This window comes from Tiliqua scincoides, chromosome 1 (assembly GCF_035046505.1).
Source record: "Tiliqua scincoides isolate rTilSci1 chromosome 1, rTilSci1.hap2, whole genome shotgun sequence".
Classification (NCBI taxonomy): Eukaryota; Metazoa; Chordata; class Lepidosauria; order Squamata; family Scincidae; genus Tiliqua; species Tiliqua scincoides.
In genome coordinates, this window is record NC_089821.1 from 77395742 (window position 1) to 77418032 (window position 22291).

Sequence of the window (22291 nt, forward strand, 5' to 3'; positions counted from 1 at the left end):
AGGCCGTGTCCTGGAGAAAGAGGGCGGTGGTCGCCCTGGGCGGTGCTGCTTGATTTGCACTTGGATGGCTGGAGGCACACGGGACGTGCCTGAGCGTTGGCAGCAGAGGCTGCCCGGGCTGGTCTCCTGAGGGGCTGCTTGAAGAGAGGCCCGCCTGAGGGGGCGGGAGGGAGGGAGGAAGGGGGCGGGGGCAGAGGCGGCTCCTTCGCCTTCCTCAGCGGCCATTTGCCTCCGCCCCTCGTTCCTTCCCTCGCAGCCAGCCGGGCTGGTTCCCTTCGCCGCCGCTGCCGCCGGCCGGGTCGGGAAGGACGAGCGCAGCTGGGGGAGGAAGGCGGCCCGGGAGGTTGGTGAATGCGTGGGGTGCGGGGAGGGTGGGGGAGAGTGGGCTGGGGCTGCGGGTAAGCCCGCTCTCGCCTCGAGTCCAGCCATGGCTTCTCCCCACTGCCTCAAGCAGCCCCCCCCGCTCGCCCCAGGTGGCGCTCCCCCCTTATCATCCTTATTGGCCCCTCTGAGTGGAGGCGACCCTTCCCCATGGAGCCTGCACGTCCACGCAGCCTTGTCTAAGAGCCACTCTCTGTCTTCTCCCCCCCCCCCAAGCCGCCCCATAAGCCTCTCTTGTGCCTGAAGGGTCCTGTGTTTGCACAGTGGCTTGTAGGGCACCCGCCCTCAACCGTGTTGCCTTTCAAGGGGAGCAAGTTGTGACGTGGTGATGATGGCAGGGGCAGGGGCGTGAGATGGGTGGGGAGGCAGGTGAGGCAGAGCCTCCCCACTGGAGTTCTTCGAAAAGCCCCGCCGCCCTGTGAGGTGCCCAAGGGTGGGGAGGCAGCTGAGGCAGAGCCTCCCTACCAGAGGCCTTCAAAAAGTGCCACCAGCCACCCTATGAGGTGCCCAAGCCCTCAAGATCCACGCGCTCTGTGTGTGTGTGTGGGGGGGGGCAGGTGAGGCAGAGCTTCCCCAACAGAGTCTTTTGAAAAACGCTGCCTCCGCGTGAGGTGCCCAAGCACCCACAATCCAGATGCTGCCTCACATGGCGGCACTTTCTGAAGGACTCTGGTGGGAGGACTCTGCCTCACCTGCCTCCCCACGTACTGCATGTCCCTGTGATAGGGGGATAAGTTGCAATAGGAGACGGGGTGGTAGTGGTGGTTGTCGAGTGATGTGTTGTGCATTAGGAAAAAATGATACACAATCCGCACTAACTTTTTAACCTTTTCACTTTCTTGGCTGTGCTTCCTTGCATTTTGAATTGCATATAGAGTTGCATTGCCATCCTCTGTAAACTGTCCTCCACTTTAGTTGTGCTTGAAGTTTTCATACCTGTGTTCATTGCTGTTTTGTGTGAGTGATATTGACACTGCAATCCAAGTCAGGTTGACTCGGAAATAAATCCCACAGTGTTCAGTAGGACTTTCTCCTAGGTAAGAGCGCATAAGATTGCAGCCTTAGTTTCCAGTTTCTTCTAATCGTACCATCGTTTCCTTGATGAGAAGTAGACGGGTTTAGTTATTGTTTCTTTCCTTCTCACCAGTTTCCATTTTCTGAGCCTTGCGTGGCACCTTTTTAATACTATATTCTCCATGGGCAAACAAAGAGAATATTGGTTTATATTTTGTCTTCTCAGATAAGAGATTTCCAGCACCAGTGCAACCACAATGCAGCCGCAAACAAATATTCCCATTCCTTGAGGAGGCCTCTGTGACTGCCTCTCCACCACAGGATGAAGTGCATACCCCACTGGCACAGCTGCATTAACACTGGAAAATTGGATAGGATTGGGCCCTAAGTCCTTTTCAAAGGCGCACCATTTCAGGGGCCTGAAGGCCTAGACCTGTGTGTGTCGTGTCCCCTGCCCTTAGCCTCCTCCCAAGGGGGAAGACTTGCATTATAGGGCTTAGAATGGGGCATTACAATGGTCAGATCAGGTAGCCGACCCTGAAAATCAAGCTCATGGAGATCCAATTTGGCTGGCACAGCCACTTATTTTGTATTATTTAGGGCACAGGACAAGGCTTGGCCACTCAGTTCTTTTGCTGTTCTGCCCCCTTCTAATTACACTGAGCTGTGGCAGCCTTTAGGGTTTGTAGTAATTCATCCTATCAGGGGTATCTTGCTCTGGTGAGATAACCTTCAACCAGAAGGGGTCAGATACAATTCAGGCACCATTACATCTTGCCAGGAAGTGTGTGTTACCCCTCTTTCCTCCTGGCTATATACTCCACCTCCAGGACTCCCCTTGGTGGGCCCCTTTACTCACTCACTCCCTTTGGGCTCATTTTTCCTTCCTTTTACTTTCAGCTCCTGCTCCTCTTATGTTTGACTGTGCTCAACGCTTTTGCTTCTTCCCCTGCCTCCATGCTCTTTTTTCATTTCACAGCTTGACCTCCATTTTCTGCTTCTTCCAGTCCTTTCTTGCCTCCATGGGCCCTTTCTCTCTGTCATCAAGCTGGCCCTCCACCTGCGCCTCCTTGCCTTCCCATCTGTTGCTTCTCAGCACCTTTTGCAAGCCTCTCTGTCTGCTTTCTGCTCACTTTCCTCCCCTCTCCTGCCAGTCTCTATTGCGGCCTCTCTGTCTGTCTGTCTTCCAGCCTCTCTTCTTCCCCTGTTCTCTTGCTCCCCTTTTCCTGCTCTTTTCTCTTTCATATTTTTTATACTCTTAACTTATATTCCCCCCCCCCCATTTATCTCCTGCTTATCTGGCCTCTGCTGACCACCATCTTGCCTCTGTGAACCAGCTGTGAGGGATGATGTTTTTGCCCTGCCATTGATCTCATGAGACCAGGTCAATTGTGCTGGTCTCCACTACTCTGAACTGTGAGCATAGCTGTCGGCTCCATAGTGTGAATGGGCTTACTTGATATGTTTGGTTAATTCATAAGGGAAATGTACTTGCACCTGCTCAGAAGAATTGCTGGCCTAACCATGAAGCCTCATCAGGGCAACTGCTGGAAGAAGAGGGGGAAGCATGCTGTGCTCCAAATCACCTTTCCCCTCCTACTTGGGTAGCTTATGAAACACTAAGTAGGCAGGGACAGGTGATTTGGAGCTCCTCCCCTCGGCTGGTCCACTGAGGCAAGATGGCTTGCCCTTTAGTTTATTTGACAGGTTCACAATCTGCAGCCCCCCTGGTTCATGCTGCTTCTGTTTGATAGTGTGCACCAGGCAGGCTGCAGGTTGTGCTACTAGTGAGTAGAGGGATTGGGCCATGCACCCTCACATCTATGGGGGGTGTGCCCATTAGCAGAGGCAGCATTGAGGAGGGATTGAGGTGGTGTGGGGGCATGATGCTTCATGCACCAGGAGGTCTTGGGTGGCCATGTTCAGGAGTTATTTTCACGTTTCAAGACTTATTCCTTGAGACCAGGATGTTGTGATTGTATTCTAGCTTATTTTAGCTCTGCATTCCCACTGTCTGAACATGGTGAAATTTCCTACACATAATGAAATGGATGCACATGCACTTATTATATTCGGCTAACTACATGGAAGTGTTCATGCAACTTCCTATACAGAAGTGACTTTTTAACCATGCTAAAATATGATTCCATCTATATCGGGGTAATATCAGAGATGTGAGATATGGAGCAACTGCCACAAATTCATTCTTTCTGCACAACTGAAAGTGATGTCATTAACCTGACCAGAAGTGACATCAAGCAGGAAAATTTTTAGCACCCTCATACAACAAAATCAATCAGTTAAATTAAAAGTTTACAATAAGTATAAGTTTAAAAATTTACTTAAAATAAAGAACCACCCTCCTAAGCAGTTACAGATCTGTTTAAAAACATTCTCCAAGCATTCTGAAGGCTGCAGTCCTAGCCACATTTACCTGGGAGTAAGCCCCATTGACTTTCATTGTTAAAGCATTTACACAGTAGCCTGTTAAAAGTACAAATCTGTAACATTTCCCCAAATGCAGTCATATAGCATGGTAGCATCTAGTGCAGTGTTTCTCATTGTTTGTGTCCCGCTGTACCACTTCGCATGGTCCACCTGTTGGAAGTACCACGAGAAGTAACTGGTGATTATGTTATTGCCAGTTACTTCCACATTGGGAGGCCAAATGCAATGCAACACACACTAGTAATTAGCGCAGGGTGAACCGGAGGGCTTTTTTGTGCTTGTGAAAAGTGTACACTGGAGCTCTGCCCACTGAGACAAGCCTCCTTCTGCTGCTTGTTGTGTTGCATTGCTGGTCTTGGTGGCAGAAGTCAGGGGTCCTGTGAGTACCACTGGTGGTACAAGTACCACTGATTGAGAAACACTGATCTAGTCTAATATATTAAAAATAAAATACACATTGAAATGAATGGGGACCCACCTGAAATTGGCTTGCGACCGAACTAGTGGGTCCTGACCCACAGTTTGAGAAATGCTGGGCTAGCATTTAGTTAGTGTTTTGAAGGGCTAGGGGACACTAGGTTGTTTTGATGACTTGATTGGGTTGGGAGGCAAAGCATAGTGCAGAGTATTTCTTTTCAGTATCCTATCAGTGTAATGTAGGTAGCTCTGTGCCAACAAAACCATTGCAAATAATTATTTGGACCAAGTAATAAAATGTTTCTTCCTTTCTCTAAGCACTTAACTGGCCCTGTAGTTGCAACAAAAATACACTCTGAACCTTTAGTGTTTGGTTATAGTTAATGTTTGAGGAACTTAATATGACACAGTTTGAAAACTGTTTGCTCTAAATGAGCCCCTTTCCAAAACTGAAATGTTTATTATTCTTATTTCAGCCACTTAGATTGTCATACTAGTGTGTGTTAGGTGCTAAGGAATTCTTGTTCTTTCCACTGCTGCTTTGCATCATAACTCACAATTGATGATATGGGGGTGTTGATGCTGCAGAATATTGCTATTATGAGGGCCTCTTCATTCAGTTTGGGAGCATGAAACATCTTGTGAGGAACAGAAATGGCAGTTTGCACTGTTCAGCAAATAGTTGTAATGTAAGCTGTTGGCTGTTTGGATGGTTGTCAGAGACTTGTTCAGAAACAACGTATGCTGTGTGTTTGTCAGCTCTGATATTTGCAGCTTCACAAATCAAAACTGGGATTTCTGGGTTGCCTAAATCTGAAATTAATTGGAACTTCAGTTCTGTGATATGCTAATGATAGCTCTCCCCCTTTTAATCCAACATCGGGGTCTTGGGAGCTTTAAGTTTAGATTACTAGGCTGATAATGTGTTTAAAAAAAAAAAAGATTTAAAGGACTATGAGATTACTTCCTGGCAGCAACTTTACCCAGACTGGTAGATTTATTTTGGTCAGTTCTTAGAAATGGTTGTTCAGTAACCCTTAGCAGCCCCCTGTTGCAGTCACATTTGCAGCCAGTGCACACATTAGCTAAAGACACATGTACAGTATGTTACCCACTTCTCAGACACTGCTCTAAGACATCCTGTAGTCAACTATTGTACTGAAGGAATTTTTCTGGTCAATGCTGCAGCAATTTGAATCTAACCAGAGGTGAAAAGATGTTCTCTGCATGCAGCTCACTGAAGCCTGAAGGTGATGCAAAACAGGTGTGGTGATGACAGTGGGCCAGACCTATTAGTGTGGTGAGGCCCCTTCATGTCTGACAATGCATACTAGTCTGCCAGTGGCCCTGGACTTTTACCCAGGTTACATGATATGAGACTCTTATTATAGGTTGTGCAAAATTACATTTCATTGTTGGATCTCCTTTGAAGAAAGACATGGTATAAAACCCTTCTAACTGCTGCTCAGTATAGGAGAAGACATAGCTTAATGTTGGAGGACTTGATCTGCATAAACAAATTTCAGGTTCAGTCCCCCGCAGGTCTAGTTAAAAAGCATTTTTTAGAACTTAAGTAACGGTTAGGGGAAAGCCTGCTGTCAGTCGGAGTAGACAGTACTGGGCTAGGTGAAGCAATGATCTGATTCGGAATAAGGAAGCTTTATATGTTCATTTGTTAAGACTTCAGATTGTAAACCAGATTGAGTTCTTTAAAAGAATGCCTCAAATTAATGAAGATAAATACCTGTTCTGCTTGAGCGGAATGGATGTTATGACTTGGAATAGATAATATTGGATTATTTTGGTTGATATAGCCATTGCTATTACTAGGAGCTTAAGCCACAAGCAATCTCTCCAGAGTGGTTAAAATTTAAATCTTCCAGTTGTGCTAATTTGACCTTTTAAGAATTCCAACCTCTCTCAGCGATAGTATGTGGCAGGCAAGTCCAGACAGACAGAAGGTGGAAGGCGTATTTGCCAGTTTATCCTTTTTGGCTCACAGTGAAGGATGAAACCCTTGTCAGAGACCTAGATGGTTTGGAATCTGCCATGAGTCATGGAAGGTGTAAACATTAGAGTGCTTAGTGTTCTGTATGGGATTGGGCTGGCTGTTCTGCCTCCAAAACTTTGTGGAATCTGTCTGCAGACAAGGATCTGCTTCATATAAAATCAGAAATTAACATGTGTAGCAAAATCTTGGTTCTGGAAATAGGAAAGTTACTATGCAGGCTGCCTTTTGAAGCTACTAAACCTATCATATCCATTATTATTCGACCTCAAATTATTAATGGATATATTGAAGTCTGTACTCTTGCACTGTAGTCTTGTACAACACTTCAACAACTTCACAACACACTATTTAGAAACAGAATATTTTCCTTCATTCAGTACAGGATTCAGTGGCTTCTTACTCCTCAAACAGCTATATCCTAAAGCCTCCTGTTTAAAATACAATGGAGCCTTATTGAAATACTGCGGTTATTGTAGATAACACTTAAAACAGTTCCCATATAGCTCTCTAAAACTTTTGGGCAAAGTGTCAGACAGTGGAACTACCTGCCATGTGAATGAATAATTACTTTGGCTTCTTTAAAATATTTCAGTTGGAATTTTTTATTTTTCTTTACAAATTTATAATATCTCTTTGTTTATTTAGTAATGATGCTGAGTTTCTTTCGACGAACACTTGGGCGCAGATCTGTGCGCAAACATGCTGAGAAGGAGCGGTTAAGAGAGGCTCAGCGAGCTGCAACTCACATCCCTGCGTCTGGAGATGCAAGATCCATAATTACATGCCGTGTTTCACTGTTGGATGGGACTGATGTCAGTGTGGACTTACCGGTATGTGAGAACTATAGTTCCTTTTCCAGCATTGCTGACATATGTTTGAGAGAAAAATTGTGCTTTAGCTGTGAGTTAAATAAGATGTTTGTATGTGCCAAAATTGTTAACATGAAGAAATATAAATAGGTGCTAACAGATGTTCAGTTGTTCAGAACTATTGTTCAGTTGTTCAGTAATAGTAGTTCAGAACTATTAACTATCCCAGTGATCGAATCTTTTTAAAAGTCCTGTTCCTATTTTATGGGATAAATTCTAAAAGTTAGTAACTTGCATCTGTAGCTCCATAAAAACTAACACATTGGTTGTTTTCTTTGTCTGCTCCTGCCACAATAAATGTGTTAGTCTTAAAGATGTTGCAGTAAGTATTCCTTGTTTTGGATCAAGATGCTGAGTAGCAACACTTCTGCATAGCTTGAATAATTGCTTCATATCGTACATGATGGTGTGTTTTTGTAGTAGCTAAGTAAGAATTTCAATGCAGTGAATTTGAATGTTGATTTTGGAACCAAGAAAACTGAAATTCACATTCAGATGTTGGGGTTTGGGGTTAGGTTTGTTTTGAAAGTTGGTTTTCTTTTTTTGTTATCAGGGAGGGCTCAGGTAGAAGTGGCAGCAAAGTGTCTGCTCCTCTCTTTCTCTTGTGTGTGCATTGGTACCTGTAAGCTCCCCCCCCCCCTTCACTGCCTGTTTACCTTTACTGCCTTGGCCACCTCATCTCCCAGCCCTGCTGACTATCTTCCTAGCTCTCTCTTTCAAAGAGGTTGATCAGACAGAGACTGGAGAGAGAGCAGAAGAGGAAGAGGGTGCTCTACCCACCCACTCTGTTTGCAAGAGAGCTAGGAAGATTATCTCAGCAGTGGGTTAGGAGGATGAGACATTTTTGCTGTCACCATGCTTTTCTCTACTCTACTGCATCATCTTTACTGCTTCATCTATACTTTTCCTTCTGGAAAGGGAAGCAAGCAGATCGTGGTGGTGGCACTTTCTTCTTCACCTCTTCTTGCTCATTCCCTTGTGGGGGAAGGAACAGGAGGCAAGTAAGAGGAGGAGGCAGATTGCCACAACAATCCTTGTTTACTTGCCTTCTATGGCAAGAGGATAGTGGGGGCAGTGTGGCTGTCAGGGTGAGCAGCAAATCATGCAGCAGACTATATGATTATTGATATTTCATTTTTCACTTTGGCAAAAAATATTTAAAATGCAGATTTGAATTGACTGTCAGTACACATCATTTCTACTTTTGAAGCAATGTTGTTCCTCATTGTGTAGTTCCTGTGTTAAATGTGAATTTGGAACATAGAATGCCACTCTAAAAATCTTTAAATTATGCAAATTGGTATGTTTAAGAGTGATGCAAGGTGGGGCACACCTTGTCTGCTTTTTCCCCCTCAGTTAAATTGGAAATTGCAAAGAGTAGGATGTCCAGGCTTTAGGATTAAGAGTCCTGAAGAGAGAAATTGAGAATCATTTGGAAGTGTGTAACTGTAAATGTGATGGTGGATGGACATAAAACTGGCAATTAATTACATAATATATTTACATAGAGGTTGGTGATCATTACTTGAAGAAAAAGTGGTAGTTTTGTGCACTGCTCTTTGAATGAAATATTGAATAGATTTTCTCTTGATATTTGGTAGAATAGAAGGTAGCCCAAAAAGCCCTTTCTTCTGTTGACAACGTCTACCTCTCTTTTTTTAGAACCATCATGAGCTCCTACTAGAACTTAAGTGTTTTGTTGCATGTGTCTGAGATACAACCCAATGTGAAACAATCCTGCTGCTAAGATAATTTTGTGTAGTTTTGCCCCCTATTTTCTTTTGACTAATACAGCAATAACTAGTGCTGAAGTTCTAAAGAATCAGAAGGGAGACTACTTTCTTTAGTAAAAATTATCCGGTCTCTTTTGTGAGGAAAGTACTTAATGTTTTATTGGAAATCGTTAAGTAACTTTTGAAGTTCTTAACTGCTTTTTCTTTGCAGTGGCTCCAACTTGAACAAAACACAATTTAAAGAGGAAAATGAGTTTAGCCTTTATGTGAAGTGGTGTACCACAATGGAGGAATCTCTTGCATGGAAATTTCATGTGTTTGTGGAGTGATATTTTTCAGCCTCAATATATGTTACTGAATTCAATTACTTCAAATAGTAATCTTTCAGTAGTGTCTTCAAATTACTTGACAGATTGATTTCAGTCATTTGAAACTGAGGATGCAATCCTAACCAACTTTCCAGCACTGGCATAGCTGTGCCAGTGGGGCATGTACTGCATCCTGCAATTGGGATGCAGTACATGCCCCACTGGCACAGCTATGCAAACAGTGTAGGGCAGTGTTTGTTCCCTTACCTCTGAGTTGCATTGTCCTTATGTCACTGCTGAAAAATTGGTTAGGATTGCGGCCTGAGTCAAGTCTGTGCACACATGTTGCCAAAGTCTGATTCTAAGCAAATCAATAAGATGGCTTAGGAAAGGGTTGTTGCTTGGAGGTAGGGCATGTGCACAGAGAAGGTCCCAGGTTGAATTCATGACATCTCTAGGACTGGGAAAGACTCCTGCCTGGTTGTGGCTCTCTGGGGTTTCAGTGCAGACAATGCTGAATTAAATGGGCCAATGGCATGACTCTATATAAGGCAGCTTCCTGTGACCTATGTATTAAACAATTGTGCACATTACTCGGTCCAGTAAAATAAGAAAAAACCTGCGAATAAAATAATGGTAAATCATTCAAAATAATCATCATAACCTCCCCTGCCGCGATCTGAACCCCACATTGTAAACTATAGAAGGCTGGTGAATTTGCTTTTGAAAGAATCATGGGGTTCCTATGCTTCCTTGCATCTGGGAAACAAATTCTCCCTTCCCTATATGTACTGTACCTTTCTTCCACCAGCCTCAACCATGGTTAAGTATTACATAAGCAACCGTGTCAATTAACAGTAACTATGTTGTCCCTTGAACAGGATTTGAAAGTGGATAGTAAATTCTGAATAGAATTATTCGCTGTGGTTAATGTCAGTGCCATTGTCAAGAAGATTATGGGTAATTTTAGTACTGAAGTAACACAACCGTGGTTCAGAATGGGAAGTTATGTTCCAGAGAGGAATGAGGTCTGGTAAAGGAAGCATGTGATCATGTGGCCTGATTTTTTAAATCTTAGTAAAGAGGTTTGCAGCATTATGTTTGCACCCATCCACATGTGCCATTCTTGATCAAGCAGGTGCTGTTGGCAGTGTCTCATAGCTACTAGGAACCTTGGCAAAGGTATGCCTGGTAAATATGTAATTGATGGAAAGAAAGTTTATTATTTTTTTTCTCTTTAAAAATGTCTTCTTAATATTTTGGAGAAATTCTCAAGTGCTATTTCGCCACTAAGTTATTACAGCAAGTTATTCCAGTAACGTTCATGTATACAAGGAAACTTCCTGTTAGTTTTGTTTTAGCAATTAAAGAAATTGTCTAAAAAGAATGTCCCTTCAAAGATGTGGAGTTCTTCTCAAATGAAAAACAACATCTTCTCTTATGTTGTGGATTGAATAATTACCACTTGGGGGGGGAGAGTTCTGCTTTACTGCAGAGCTATTGGGATCACTAAAAAGGAAAAAAAAGTGTGTGAAGAAATAATCCCCAAATTACTGCTTATGTAAAACTTTGCTGTGAGAATGCAGAGTGTTTGAATCACTCAATTTTTAAAAGAAGAAAATGCAGCCTTGTTCTCAACACCAGTTACTTCAATCTGTCTGGGTTCAGACACATTTCATTTAGCAGTATTCTTTGTGTGTGTGTGTGTACTCTTTTGCTTCTTAACCTTTTGACAATGTTGGGCATGGGAGAAAAGGAGTGGGAGGAATGTAGGGGTGACCTGCTGTGAAAATTCTGGTAGCTTAATTGAAAGTGAATGCTTGGGGCATTCATGATTTCCCAGGCCTTGATAACGTCTTTTCCCCTTCATCTAGCTAGGCATTTGCCCAAGAATATTGTCCTCTGTAGGTGGGTAAATGAGATTGTTGGCACTTCTTTCCATGAACTACACAAGTGCTTTCTCTGTTCGGAAACTGGGCCTTTTGGCATTAGTGAGGTTTTCATAAGGATGCCCCTAAGGGTATGTCATTACAGGGTCCTTTTTGGATAGTTCATGGTCATGCTAAGTTAGGATACCACCTAGGTAATATTTAAATTTCTTACACTGCAATCCTAACCAATTTTCCAGCACTGACATAAGGGCAGTGCAACTCCTAAGTAAGGGAACAAACATTGCCTTACCTTGAGGAGGGCTCTATGACTGCCCTCCCCCCGACTGCAGGATGCAGCACATGGCCCACTGGTACAACTATGCCAGAACTGGAAAGTTGGTTAGGATTGTGTCCTGAGGGTCCAATCCTATCCAGCTTTCCAGTGCCAGTGCAGTTGCAATGCAACCCTGAGGAAAGGAAACAAACGTTTCCTTATCTGGAGGAGGCCTCCATGATTGCCTCCCCACCAAAGGATGCAGCGCATCCCCCATTGGCATGGCTGCACCGGTGCTGGAAAATTGAATAGGACTTGGCCCATAGTCATTGGCAAGTTGAGATTCTGTTGTGGGTTACTGCACAGGACTGAATGTGTGGCATGGATTACTATTTGTCTTACTCTGATTAGTATTTTTCTGTAGAAGAGATACTGTAGAAGAGAATTACGTACAAAGAACCTTTTCCATAGTTGCAAGATTTTACTTGTGTAGGAACTTCAGGCTGCCACTCATTGAGTTGTGTGAGCAACTTAGTCATGGGTTCGTCTTTCAGTAGTTTCTATAAATGGCAACACTTGAATATTCTGTGACACTTCAGCAAATCAAGCACTGAATTCTAGATTGCATCCTTAATCACATGCTTCTGATTAATTGGGGGGGGGGGTGTTCAACACAGCACTGTTCTGCAAGTTTTCTTTGACTGGCAGTTCAACAAGCAAGTTTAGGCAATTAAAGAGTTCTGCTTGTCATATCTGAACTATCATGGCAAATATTATATTGTTAGTTGGACTTGGTGTCATGCTTACAAGTCCCTAACTTGCCAAGCCCTGTGATGGGTTTAGGGCCCAATTGTGCAACTTGCACGTCCATGCAACCCAACCCCATAGAAGGGCAGGAAGCAACTGGGAGAGGGGCAGCATTTTGGCACACAGAAACAGTGGGCAGGCAAAAAGTTAAGAACAGGTGAGCGCCGCTTTGCAACGCTCCAACCAGCAACAGGTGGCATATGCGATGCTGCTGCTGGTTCCTGCACACCCTTCTAGAGCTTCTCCTCCTCTCCGGAGGTTTTGTATAGCGTCAAGCCTGACTTGACAACATGGGTGTAGGTCTGCATCCCTGTCGCTAAGCAACCCATGACTGTACATACTCTCTGTTTGCCATTTCTAGGCTCCAGATAGGGCCAGCCCATCCATTAGGCCAACTAAAGTGGTTGCCTTAAGCAGCAGATGACAGGGGGTACCCACTTCTTTGTATTTGCATTTGGCACAATGACTTAGGCTCCAAAAAGTCTCAGGTTGGTTTTGGCTCCAAATCCCCCTTACCTCCCTTGAAAAAAAGCTATTGCAGTTTGTTATGGCAACATGTAGTTGGCTCTTACTGCAAGTACACAAGTACCAGTTTTCAAATACTACAAATTTTGGGAGAGTGGAATGCTTGTAGGTAGTGGAGATTATAAGTAGCTCTCTTAAAGGAAAAAAAATCCATGTTCTGCCTCTTCACAGCTGAAAGAATCCTTTGGAGAGGGGAGAATAATTAGGACACTGTTCATAATAGACATCCAACTCTTGCACATTTAAGGACTGTACCCCCTTTATCTTAAGGCATTCTGCGGCTAGAGTGGGTGTGGAATAGGCTTGGGAGCGGCGCACCTCATAGTTTGCATCCCCTGACCTAATCTGTGTCTCCAGGAAACTGTTGGCTGTTAAGAGCTCAGCCAGGCAGATTTGTCCCACTCTGTCTTTGCTTTTTCAATAGTAGTGCTTAATATTCTGTGCTTCCTAGAAAGCAAAAAGCATGCTTAGTCCATATTGGGTTTTCCCCTTTAAGTTCACTTGCATTTTCATGAATACATGGGGAGTCCCATGCAGGAACCATGCCTGTACTAGTGATTTTGTGCCCTTCTCTGGGCTTAATACCTATCCCACTGGAAAACTTTTAATATTAACTTTATATTTTGTTTGATCCTGCATTGTGACTTGGCTACCTTTCTGCCAGCCTAATCAAAATATACACCCTTTGGAGTGACCCTCAAAGTATCATTTGGTTTATTATTGATCCCACTACTTTAGCTAATCATCAGTGACTTCTTAAGCATTAACACTCATAAAGCATTGCTTGCTTTCCTCTCTTGTACAGCTTTTACAACCAACAATAGTTCAACAATAATTAGGTGCCTGGGAGTATGGCTCTTTTTGGCTAAAATTTATCAGTAGATTGCATGCAGAATTGGCCTCACAAGTGGTGTTAATCAGCAAGTAATATGCATCCTGCCAACTCACATTCCTTTTGTAATTTCAGAAAAAAGCCAAAGGGCAGCATCTGTTTGACCAGATCATGTACCATCTGGACCTCATTGAAAATGACTACTTTGGACTTCGGTTCATGGATTCAGCACAAGTGGCAGTGAGTGACATAGGTTTTTTCTTACAGTAATAAATTGTCTAAGCCTGCAGTCCTCTGCAGTTCAGGATTGAGCTTCATTGAACACAGTGGATTTATTTTGAAACAAACTTATGTAGAACTGCAGTGTTCTTATTGGTCTAAGCACAAGTTTTGTTTCCTCATGTATTTAACTAGTTCTTGGTGCAACAAATTTATAATAAACAGTGAAACTGTTCTGAATGTTAGTGTGCCATCACTGTCCTTTTTTTTAAATCCTCTTTTCTGTACTGTTTGGGTGAATGGACACAGGACTAGGATTAGGAAAGTGTTCGTTCTAATTTAAGTCTAGCTTCATGCAGGCAGTGTTGTTCTAGGCTTCTGTACTCAGAAGTAAATGCCGCTGAGTTTAATGAAACTTTGTACTAAGTATGCTTGTGGATTGCAACCTTAGTTGGGTGACTTTAAGTAAGTTGTAATTCTCAGATTTTAAATAATACTATACATATTGATTTTGGTATTTGCTGCTGTTGAAGTAGAATTGGTAGTATTTGGTACCCTGGGTCTGTTATTTGTAAGGCTAATAAAATGGTGCACACACCTTTACCATACTGTTCAGTTTAAAGATCCTAGCAGCTACTGTGATAGGCAGCTTGTCTTGAACAGAACTATCAGGGAGGTCAAAAGGTCAGGAGCGTGTGCTGTCTCTGAATCTTAATACTGTCTCCTAGGACCTTTTAAGACTTTACAGCTAAGAAATGTAATCAAGAAGCAGATTTTATTTCAGAGCTGTTGTGGTTATTTGACACGTAGTCTTCTGTGTTTTCGTTGTCTTTTGTGTTTTTGGTAAAACGCAGTGCTCTAGTAAGCTTCTCTTTCAAGAGAGTTTAGCAACTTTCTCTTCCACCACCTCTTTTAAAAATGTGTGCAATGGTCACTCTAGTTTTGGAAATTTCAAACATAATTATATTGTAAATGCTTCTGTCAACGTTTCATTCATTCTGTCTTCAAGGAAGATACTGTGTTATTCTTTTCATTTCACACATTGTAAAAATCTTTGTGGGATCAAGCTGATACTCTAATTTGAAATATAATATTGTATTCAGAACAGGCTTACCAAATTTCATTCCAGTAACTCAGGTGGTTGAGGGAATTGAACCAGGTGAATTGAGCCAAAAGCCTCATTTTGTTCATCCAGTTACTTTTAAATGTGATATGACTCACAGATTATTTGAATTTTCTTTGTATCATACTGTCTTGTACTTAATGCCTAAAATGCATACAGTTATTCTGCTGGTGATGATAATTTTGGTAGTCCTGTTGGCTCATTCAAAAAAAAATCCAAGAGCCACAGTAATTGACTCTTAGTTAGGCTAATTTAGAATTGTATAAAATTTAGAATTGTATAAAACCGCCTGCACTTCATTTTAAGATTATGTTAGACCAGGGGTCAGGGAACTTTTTTACCTCTTACCCCCCAAAAAATTTATAAACGCAGACGTTACCCCCTTGATTTGAAAGTAAGGAAATCATACATCCAATAACATTTTGAATTCAAATACTGTATTTAAAATTACTTTGAAAGCTTCAACTTACTTGAAAACTTCAGGTTTTGGAGAAATGATGTTGCTTCATCTTGGATACGAGATCATCAATATTGGGACATTTTGATGTCAGAGCAATATGGATACAGTCTTCCGGGTCCAATCGATTTCTTGTCTTTGTTTTTATGTTCGTAAGAGTGGAAAATCCTTGTTCGCAAAGGTAGGTTGTTGCAAAAGGCAGCAACTTTTTGAATGCTTCCTCATGTGCAATTTTGAAGGCCTTTGCAGGTGTTGACATCCAAAAATGTGAAAGATCTGCTTTGTTTTCAAATGCAATCTGTGCTTCATTACTGCATCGAAGCTCAAGAAGTGACTCTGCCAACCCTTGAGGCTCTTCTGGTACAGCACAAATTTCACATTTAAAGGGGTCTACAATCCAACTGACAGCATGTGAATCAAGATCTGGAAAGTAATCAGAGAACCGCTCTTTGAGTTTAGTAAGATGCCTTATAACTGTATCCTTGATGTCTTCAAAAGTAATATTTTCACAATCTTCCAAGAACAAAGCTAACGTTGAAAAGGTAGCTATCTTTTTCTGTTCAACTTTTTGCCTCCAATATGAAAGCTTTGATCCAAATGCAGAAATCTTTTCTCTGGCTGAAATTATATTTATGTTTTTTCCTTGCAATTCTTTGTTCAATACATTAACATGCTCAAACATATCTGCTAAATATGCAAGATGTGCAACCCACAAGGGGTTTGTAAACTTCTCTGCAAGAACATGCTTTTGCTCAACCATAAAACTTTCAAGTTCAGTTTTGAGAGCCCACACTCGGTTCAGAACATTTCCACGTGAGAGCCACCTCACTTCAGTATGATAAAGTAGGTCTGTATATTCAGCATCACCAGCTTTACATAATTCACGAAATAATCGCGTGTTTAGTGCATGTCCTTTGACAACATTGACAATCTTCATAACATCATGCATGACGGCCTCTAATGTAGGTTCCAAATGTTTCACAAGCAGAGCCTGGCGATGGATAATACAGTGGTTTACTTCAACTTTTGGGTTTCTCTCTCTCACAAAAGCCACAAAACCATTAACATGACCCAACATAGCTGGAGCTCCATCAACAGACACAGCAAGGCAGTCTTCCCACTTTAAATTGACGTCATTAAAGTATTCATTAACTTTATTGAAGATATCAATTCCACGAGATCGCAAGTCAAGAGGAGAACAAAACAACAATTCCTCTTCAATTAAATGTAAACCTTTGTAGCGGACATATACCATCAGCTGAGAATTACTACTAACATCCGTAGTCTCATCTAGCTGAATAGCAAAGTATTTACTCTCTTTTACTGAGGAAATAACTTGTTGCCTCACATTTTTTGCTAAAATAGAAACTCTTTCTTTAACAACTCTTGCAGACAAGGGCACACAATTTAGTTTCTTGGCTTCATTCTGACCACACATAATCTCTGCCATTTTCAAAGCTGCTGGTTTAACCAAATCCTCACCAATAGTATAAGGTTTTTTGTTTCGGGCAATCAACCAGGCCACTTCAAAGCTAGCCTTGGATGCTGAACATTGACTGAATGTACCTCTAAAGCTGCTGTCCAATCTTTGTCTTTTGACAGACATTTCCAAATTGACAAAAATATTCCCGTGGTTTTGAAGCCAGATGTGGGTGCAAATTATCCAAGTGTTTCTTCAATTGACTCTTTTTCAAAGATTCTGCAGTCAGTACTTTCAAACAAACAACACACTGTGGTTTCATTATTCCTTTGTCGTCAATTTGGGTAAACCCATAATCAAGGAATTCTTCCTGGTATATTCTTTTTCTAATTGATGTCATCTGAAGGGTGAAAAAGACAATGATTGGAAAAGTTGTAACCCTGACTGACAGGCTGTGTACCGAATTAGCAGGATGCACCAAATTTAATAAAGATGTGCATTATTTTTACTGGAACACATTGCACACCAGCCATGGGGTGGTATATAGTGAGTAGTTAGGTGTCCAACGTGCCTAGCAAGTTGCATTATATTTTTGCTATCTCACAGAGGATTTTATCATCATCATTATCAATGGCTGGCAGAGTGGTGTTGGCAATGATGTGCTTGCTAGAGACAGCCAAGGCAGAGTTGGGGGGCTTTTTTGTAGGTGGTGCGCAAACCAGGCTTAAGGTCATGTAGTTAGAGCTAGAGTGGGTAGCCATTGCTCATACCTTGACAGGACAGAACGGTGGAGACTTGGCAGACAGAAGATGGACCCACAATAGCAGTGCAGCGGCAGTACAGGAGATGGACCCTGATGGGGGGTGCAAGACACAGAAATTTGGCATTTGTTAAAGCTGTGTTAAGCACCAGGTCATACACTTCACCCTCAGGTCCAGCACCCCACTTTGGACTGCACATGATGACAATGACCACCAGGCCCCCCGACCCCTCTCCTCCAAACAGCACACCCCCTAGCAAACTTTTCAACTTGCCCCCCCCCCGAGGACAGTATCTTCGCAACAGAATCCCCCATACAGAGGTGTAGCTGCCCCAGTATAGGTAGCCAGTAGCCAAGTGATGCCTCAGTATAGGTAGTCAGTAGCCAGATGACCCCCCAGTATAGGTAGTCAGTAGCCAGATGACCCCCCAGTATAGGTAGTTAGTAGCCCGGTGATCCCCCAGTATAGGTAGTCAGTAGCCAGATGACCCCCCAGTATAGGTAGTTAGTAGCCCGGTGATCCCCCCAGTATAGGTAGTCAGTAGCCAGATGACCCCCCAGTATAGGTAGTTAGTAGCCCGGTGATCCCCCCAGTATAGGTAGCCCAACGATGCCCCCAATAAAAATAAATAAACAATACTCACCTTACCTCGATCCCACGTCGGTCGGCGCTACAGCGCCGGGCAGCTCCAGTCTCCCGCACAGAGCGGAGAGAGCGGGCGGCTGCGATACACGCAGGCTGTGGATACTGTGGATACTGTGGATCCTGTGGATACTGTGGATACTGTGGATACTGTGGATCTGAAGGTGAGCGGAAGGGAGCAGGGCAGCGGGCGGTGTGCACACAGCGCACCAGCCCGCTGCCGGCCCCCTGGAGCGGGTGGAGAGCGGGTGCGCTGACTCCCTCCGCTACCTCCCCGCCCGGCGCCCGCACACAGTTAGGTAAGGCAACCTTACCTATCGCTTCTTCGTCTGACACTCCTCGCAGGCAGACTGAAGATGGCGGCTCTGGATCAGGTGGTACCCGCTCTCTCTACAGCGCTTGCGCCATACACGTAAACGCTGGAGCAGTCCACTGAGAGAGCGGGGGGGAGCAGAGCAGAGAAGGAGGATGCGGTGACACTGACACACACTGACACTGGCCGTCCGTGCTATAATGGACCGTAATAACTGCTGCTATGCCGATAGTTCCGCCATTGGCCAGCGCAACCTCCTCATTACCCCCAGATTTTCACTTTTACCCCATTTGGGGTAATTTACCCCTGTTCCCTGACCACTGTGTTAGACCAATGGTTCCCAAACTGTGGGCCAGGACCCACTGGTGGGTCGCAACCTGATTTTTGGAGGGTTGCCAAAGGTTGATGGAAAGATCAGATAATTGCCTCAAGCCCTGAGGCCATTGAAAAATCAGATAGTGTAGCTAATTAGTTACTCTGCAGAGAGCTCAGCTCCTGCAGTTTACAAGATAGCTGCTAACTGCTCTGCAAGGAACTGAGCTTCTGCAGTTTGTAAGCATGTGTAAATAGAGAGAGATAAAGTTTGAGAGTCTTTTTTCTGGCTATTACTTATAAACAAATAAAATATTTCTTTCTAGAACTCCTGGTAAACCTAGGTGGGTTCCGACAAAGTGTAGTTTTAAAAAGTGGATATTGGTGCTAAAATTTTTGGGAGCCACTGTGTTAGACTATGAATTTGGAGACTATGAACACGATGCCCAACTTCATTTTTGCTGTTTCTCTTCCCCTCACATTTGCCTTTTTTAATCCTGTCTGCTGAAGAGTTCTGGAGAATTTGAATGCTTGTTCATAATTTTGTGAAACATGCTTTGGCCTAATAATTCACAACATTCACAACTTTCATTCTTTGATAGCTGCTTTAGGGACCAATCCTATCCAATTTTCCAGTGCTGGTGCTGCTGTTCCTATGGGGTATGCACTGCTTCCTGTGTTGAGGAGGCAGTCACAGAGGCCTCCTTAAGGTATGGGAACATTTGTTCCCTTACCCTGGGGCTGCATTGCAGTTGCACAGAAATAGTGCTGGAAAGTTGGATAGGATTGGGCTGTTACTTGGCATTCCACCACCTCACATGCTAGTAGTACTGTGAAAGAACCTTCTAGTCTCTGATGTGTTTTCTTGTCCAACTTGTTTTTACACCCTAGGGGTTGTGTGAGCTTTGGCTGATACTAAGTATAACATTCTAGCTCTAGGCAATTCATAACTTGCATTTGTTTGTATTCAACTGTAGTCATTGATTTGGAATGGAGAGAATATTGCTCAGTCTACTGAAATTGCTGTCGGTTTCTGTTTTTTTGTGGTACAGCAGTAACGCTTGTCAGTTATTAAAAATCTACTTTTAAATAGTTTTTCTATTTTTAGTGTTAATGAAGCCAACTTTTTATGTACGTTAGTGAGTCTTGGATTTCAATGTGTTCTACATGGAACCTGTTTATCCGTGGATTATACATCCGCGGATCTGGCTCAACGCAGGTCCCCTGGACTCACATTGAGCCAGTCTTGGCTCCACCTGTGCCGCCTGAAGGGGACTGGAGTTATGGGCTTCAGAATAGACTGGAGAGGCGAGAAAATGCCATTTCTGGTTTCCTGAGGGCTTCAGAAACCCTTTCATGGGAGTTAATGGGGCAAAGATCACGGATTTGAGTATCCATGAAATTTTGTATCAGCGGGGGATCTGAGAACGGGTCCCCTGCAGATACCAAGGCCCCACCTGTAATACAGTTTTCATGATAAAATTTACTGGTTCTGTTCTGTAAACTGGTCACAATAAGAGCCTTTGATGCTTTGCTTTGTTGGGTGTTTCAACACCAGTGTAACCCCCAGCTTGACACAGGGCATTTTTCTTAACATATCCTTAGCAGGTGCTTATCCTGTGACCTTTAAGTAAAGATGTGCACACCAAGGAAGAGGAACATAATACACCCAGAAGTGTTCTATGTTGCTTACTGATCTTATGGAAAAACTTGCAAATAAGTCTGTAATATTTACTAGGTCATTTTTATAAACCTGTTTTCTTATGCATGTTGGTTTCATTTGTGCTTAAAATTTGTTATCAAACTTTAGAAATTGAGGCAACAGATACTAAAAACTGCTGAGCACTAATCAGCATCTTTTGGATAATTTTTGTGGTCTCCTACAAAATGGGCATCTTATCTCTCTCTTTTAATACTCCCCAGCTGGCCTCTGTCTCCTTTGTAGTCTAGTGATTGCAAAAGTTTGGGATGCAGGGTCACCTAAGGTGTAGAATACAGGGGAGCCCTGAATGCACAGATTCTGTGGATTAGGTCCCAGGGCCATGCACGCCCTCTGCAGAAGTGAGGTGAGCTCTGCTCGCCTCTGGAGGGTCCTCTAAGTGTCCTTTTTTTAGTGTTGGGCTCAGTCTGAGCTGAGAGGACCCTCCAGAGGCAAGGGGAGCTGAGCTCCCTTCACCTTCGCAGGGTGTGGGGGGGAGGCATTCGCCCATATCCACAGTTTCATGTAACTGTGGAGGGTTCCGGAATGGAACCCCTTGTGGATCTGGGAACATGTCTGTACTCTGAAAGTTAGTTTACTTTCAATTAATAGGTACAAAAATATAGCTTTTTAGGAAGAAGATAATTCAAAATTCTAACTCAGGGGGTTGGGGGAGAAGTATCTTCTTAATATGTCAGATACGTGTAGTTTATGTTATGACCAGAATTAAAATAATGAGGGTGGTGTATTTTAACATACAAACCATTTTTAGTAAGTATTCAAAGCTGTGTACGGTAATTAAAAAGTCCTTTAAAAATGCTACCATGAGAGGCTTTTCCATTTGTTCTTTTATTAGCATCTAGTTTAATATTATACTCGAGAGGTTCTCAAATTTTTGTCATTGTGAACTTCTATAACCTTAAATGGGCTGTAGGAAACCCTAGGGCAGTGGTTCTCAAGCATTTTCAGCCTGTGGCTCCCCTGATCCCTGTCGTCATTGGTCACGGATCCCCATTAATTAATTAATCAATCAATTAAACAAATTATTTATTTATTTGATTTATACTCCGGCTTTTCCCCCAAAGGGCACCCAAGGTGGCTGACATAACCCCACTTCAATTATCTTCAAAATTGGAATGAAGATGTTATAATTATACAAACAACCATAGAAAAAGTGAATTTGAAGGCACCAAGGAACAAAAAACCAGAGAAGCCAAATCTGCAGCAGAGCTGCCAGCACCCTAGGTTTGTGAGCAGCAAACCTGGAGGATTTTGGAAAGGGACTTTTTTGTTTCTTGTAAAGGGGGGGAGAAGTGAAGAAATTTGCTGGGGGAAGAAACAACTTTGTTTTGAGTGATTCCTCTTATTGCAAACTGATGAAAAATAGAGACCCAGGCTGCAATCCTAAACACTCTTTCCTGGGAGTAAGAGTCATTGAACACAATGGGATTTACTTCTGAGTAGACATGCATAGGATTGTGATGCCAGAGACTGTTTATCTTATAGTAGCAGCCAATGTGGGATGCCAAAAAGAAAAGAAAAAGTCAGGAGAAAAAAGGGGATGACTGAAAAGTAATGTGTATTAATTTTTTAAACATTTTGGGAATCAAAGCTTGACTGATCAAGTGTGACTTTTTTCTTTTGGGGGAGTGGAAGAAAGAAGAGAAAGAGGTGATGATTCTTGGCTAAGCTGACACAGAGTGAGACCACAACTCACCATCAAAGTAGATAGTGGGGGGGCATGCTCACACCATACACCCTGACCGAAACAGACACAGATGCCACCTCACTTGCCCCAAACTAGACAGAGGAATTTGGACCTTCCTCCCCCCCCCCCCCACGCTGTGACCATGAA

At 43.1% G+C, this 22291-nt stretch overlaps 1 protein-coding gene across 2 annotated transcripts in view; it reads left to right on the plus strand.

The window, feature by feature from the left end:
* The first annotated feature begins 254 nt into the window (after positions 1-254).
* EPB41L5 (erythrocyte membrane protein band 4.1 like 5) overlaps positions 255-22291 on the plus strand; it is a 90060-nt gene continuing 68023 nt past the window's right edge. For both annotated transcript variants that reach the window (XM_066611728.1, XM_066611729.1), the window contains exons 1-3: positions 255-343; positions 6917-7101; positions 13626-13730. In XM_066611728.1, coding sequence (XP_066467825.1) covers positions 6919-7101; positions 13626-13730 — 288 coding nt within the window. In that variant the 5' untranslated portion in view covers positions 255-343; positions 6917-6918. The remainder of the gene's footprint in view (positions 344-6916; positions 7102-13625; positions 13731-22291) is intronic.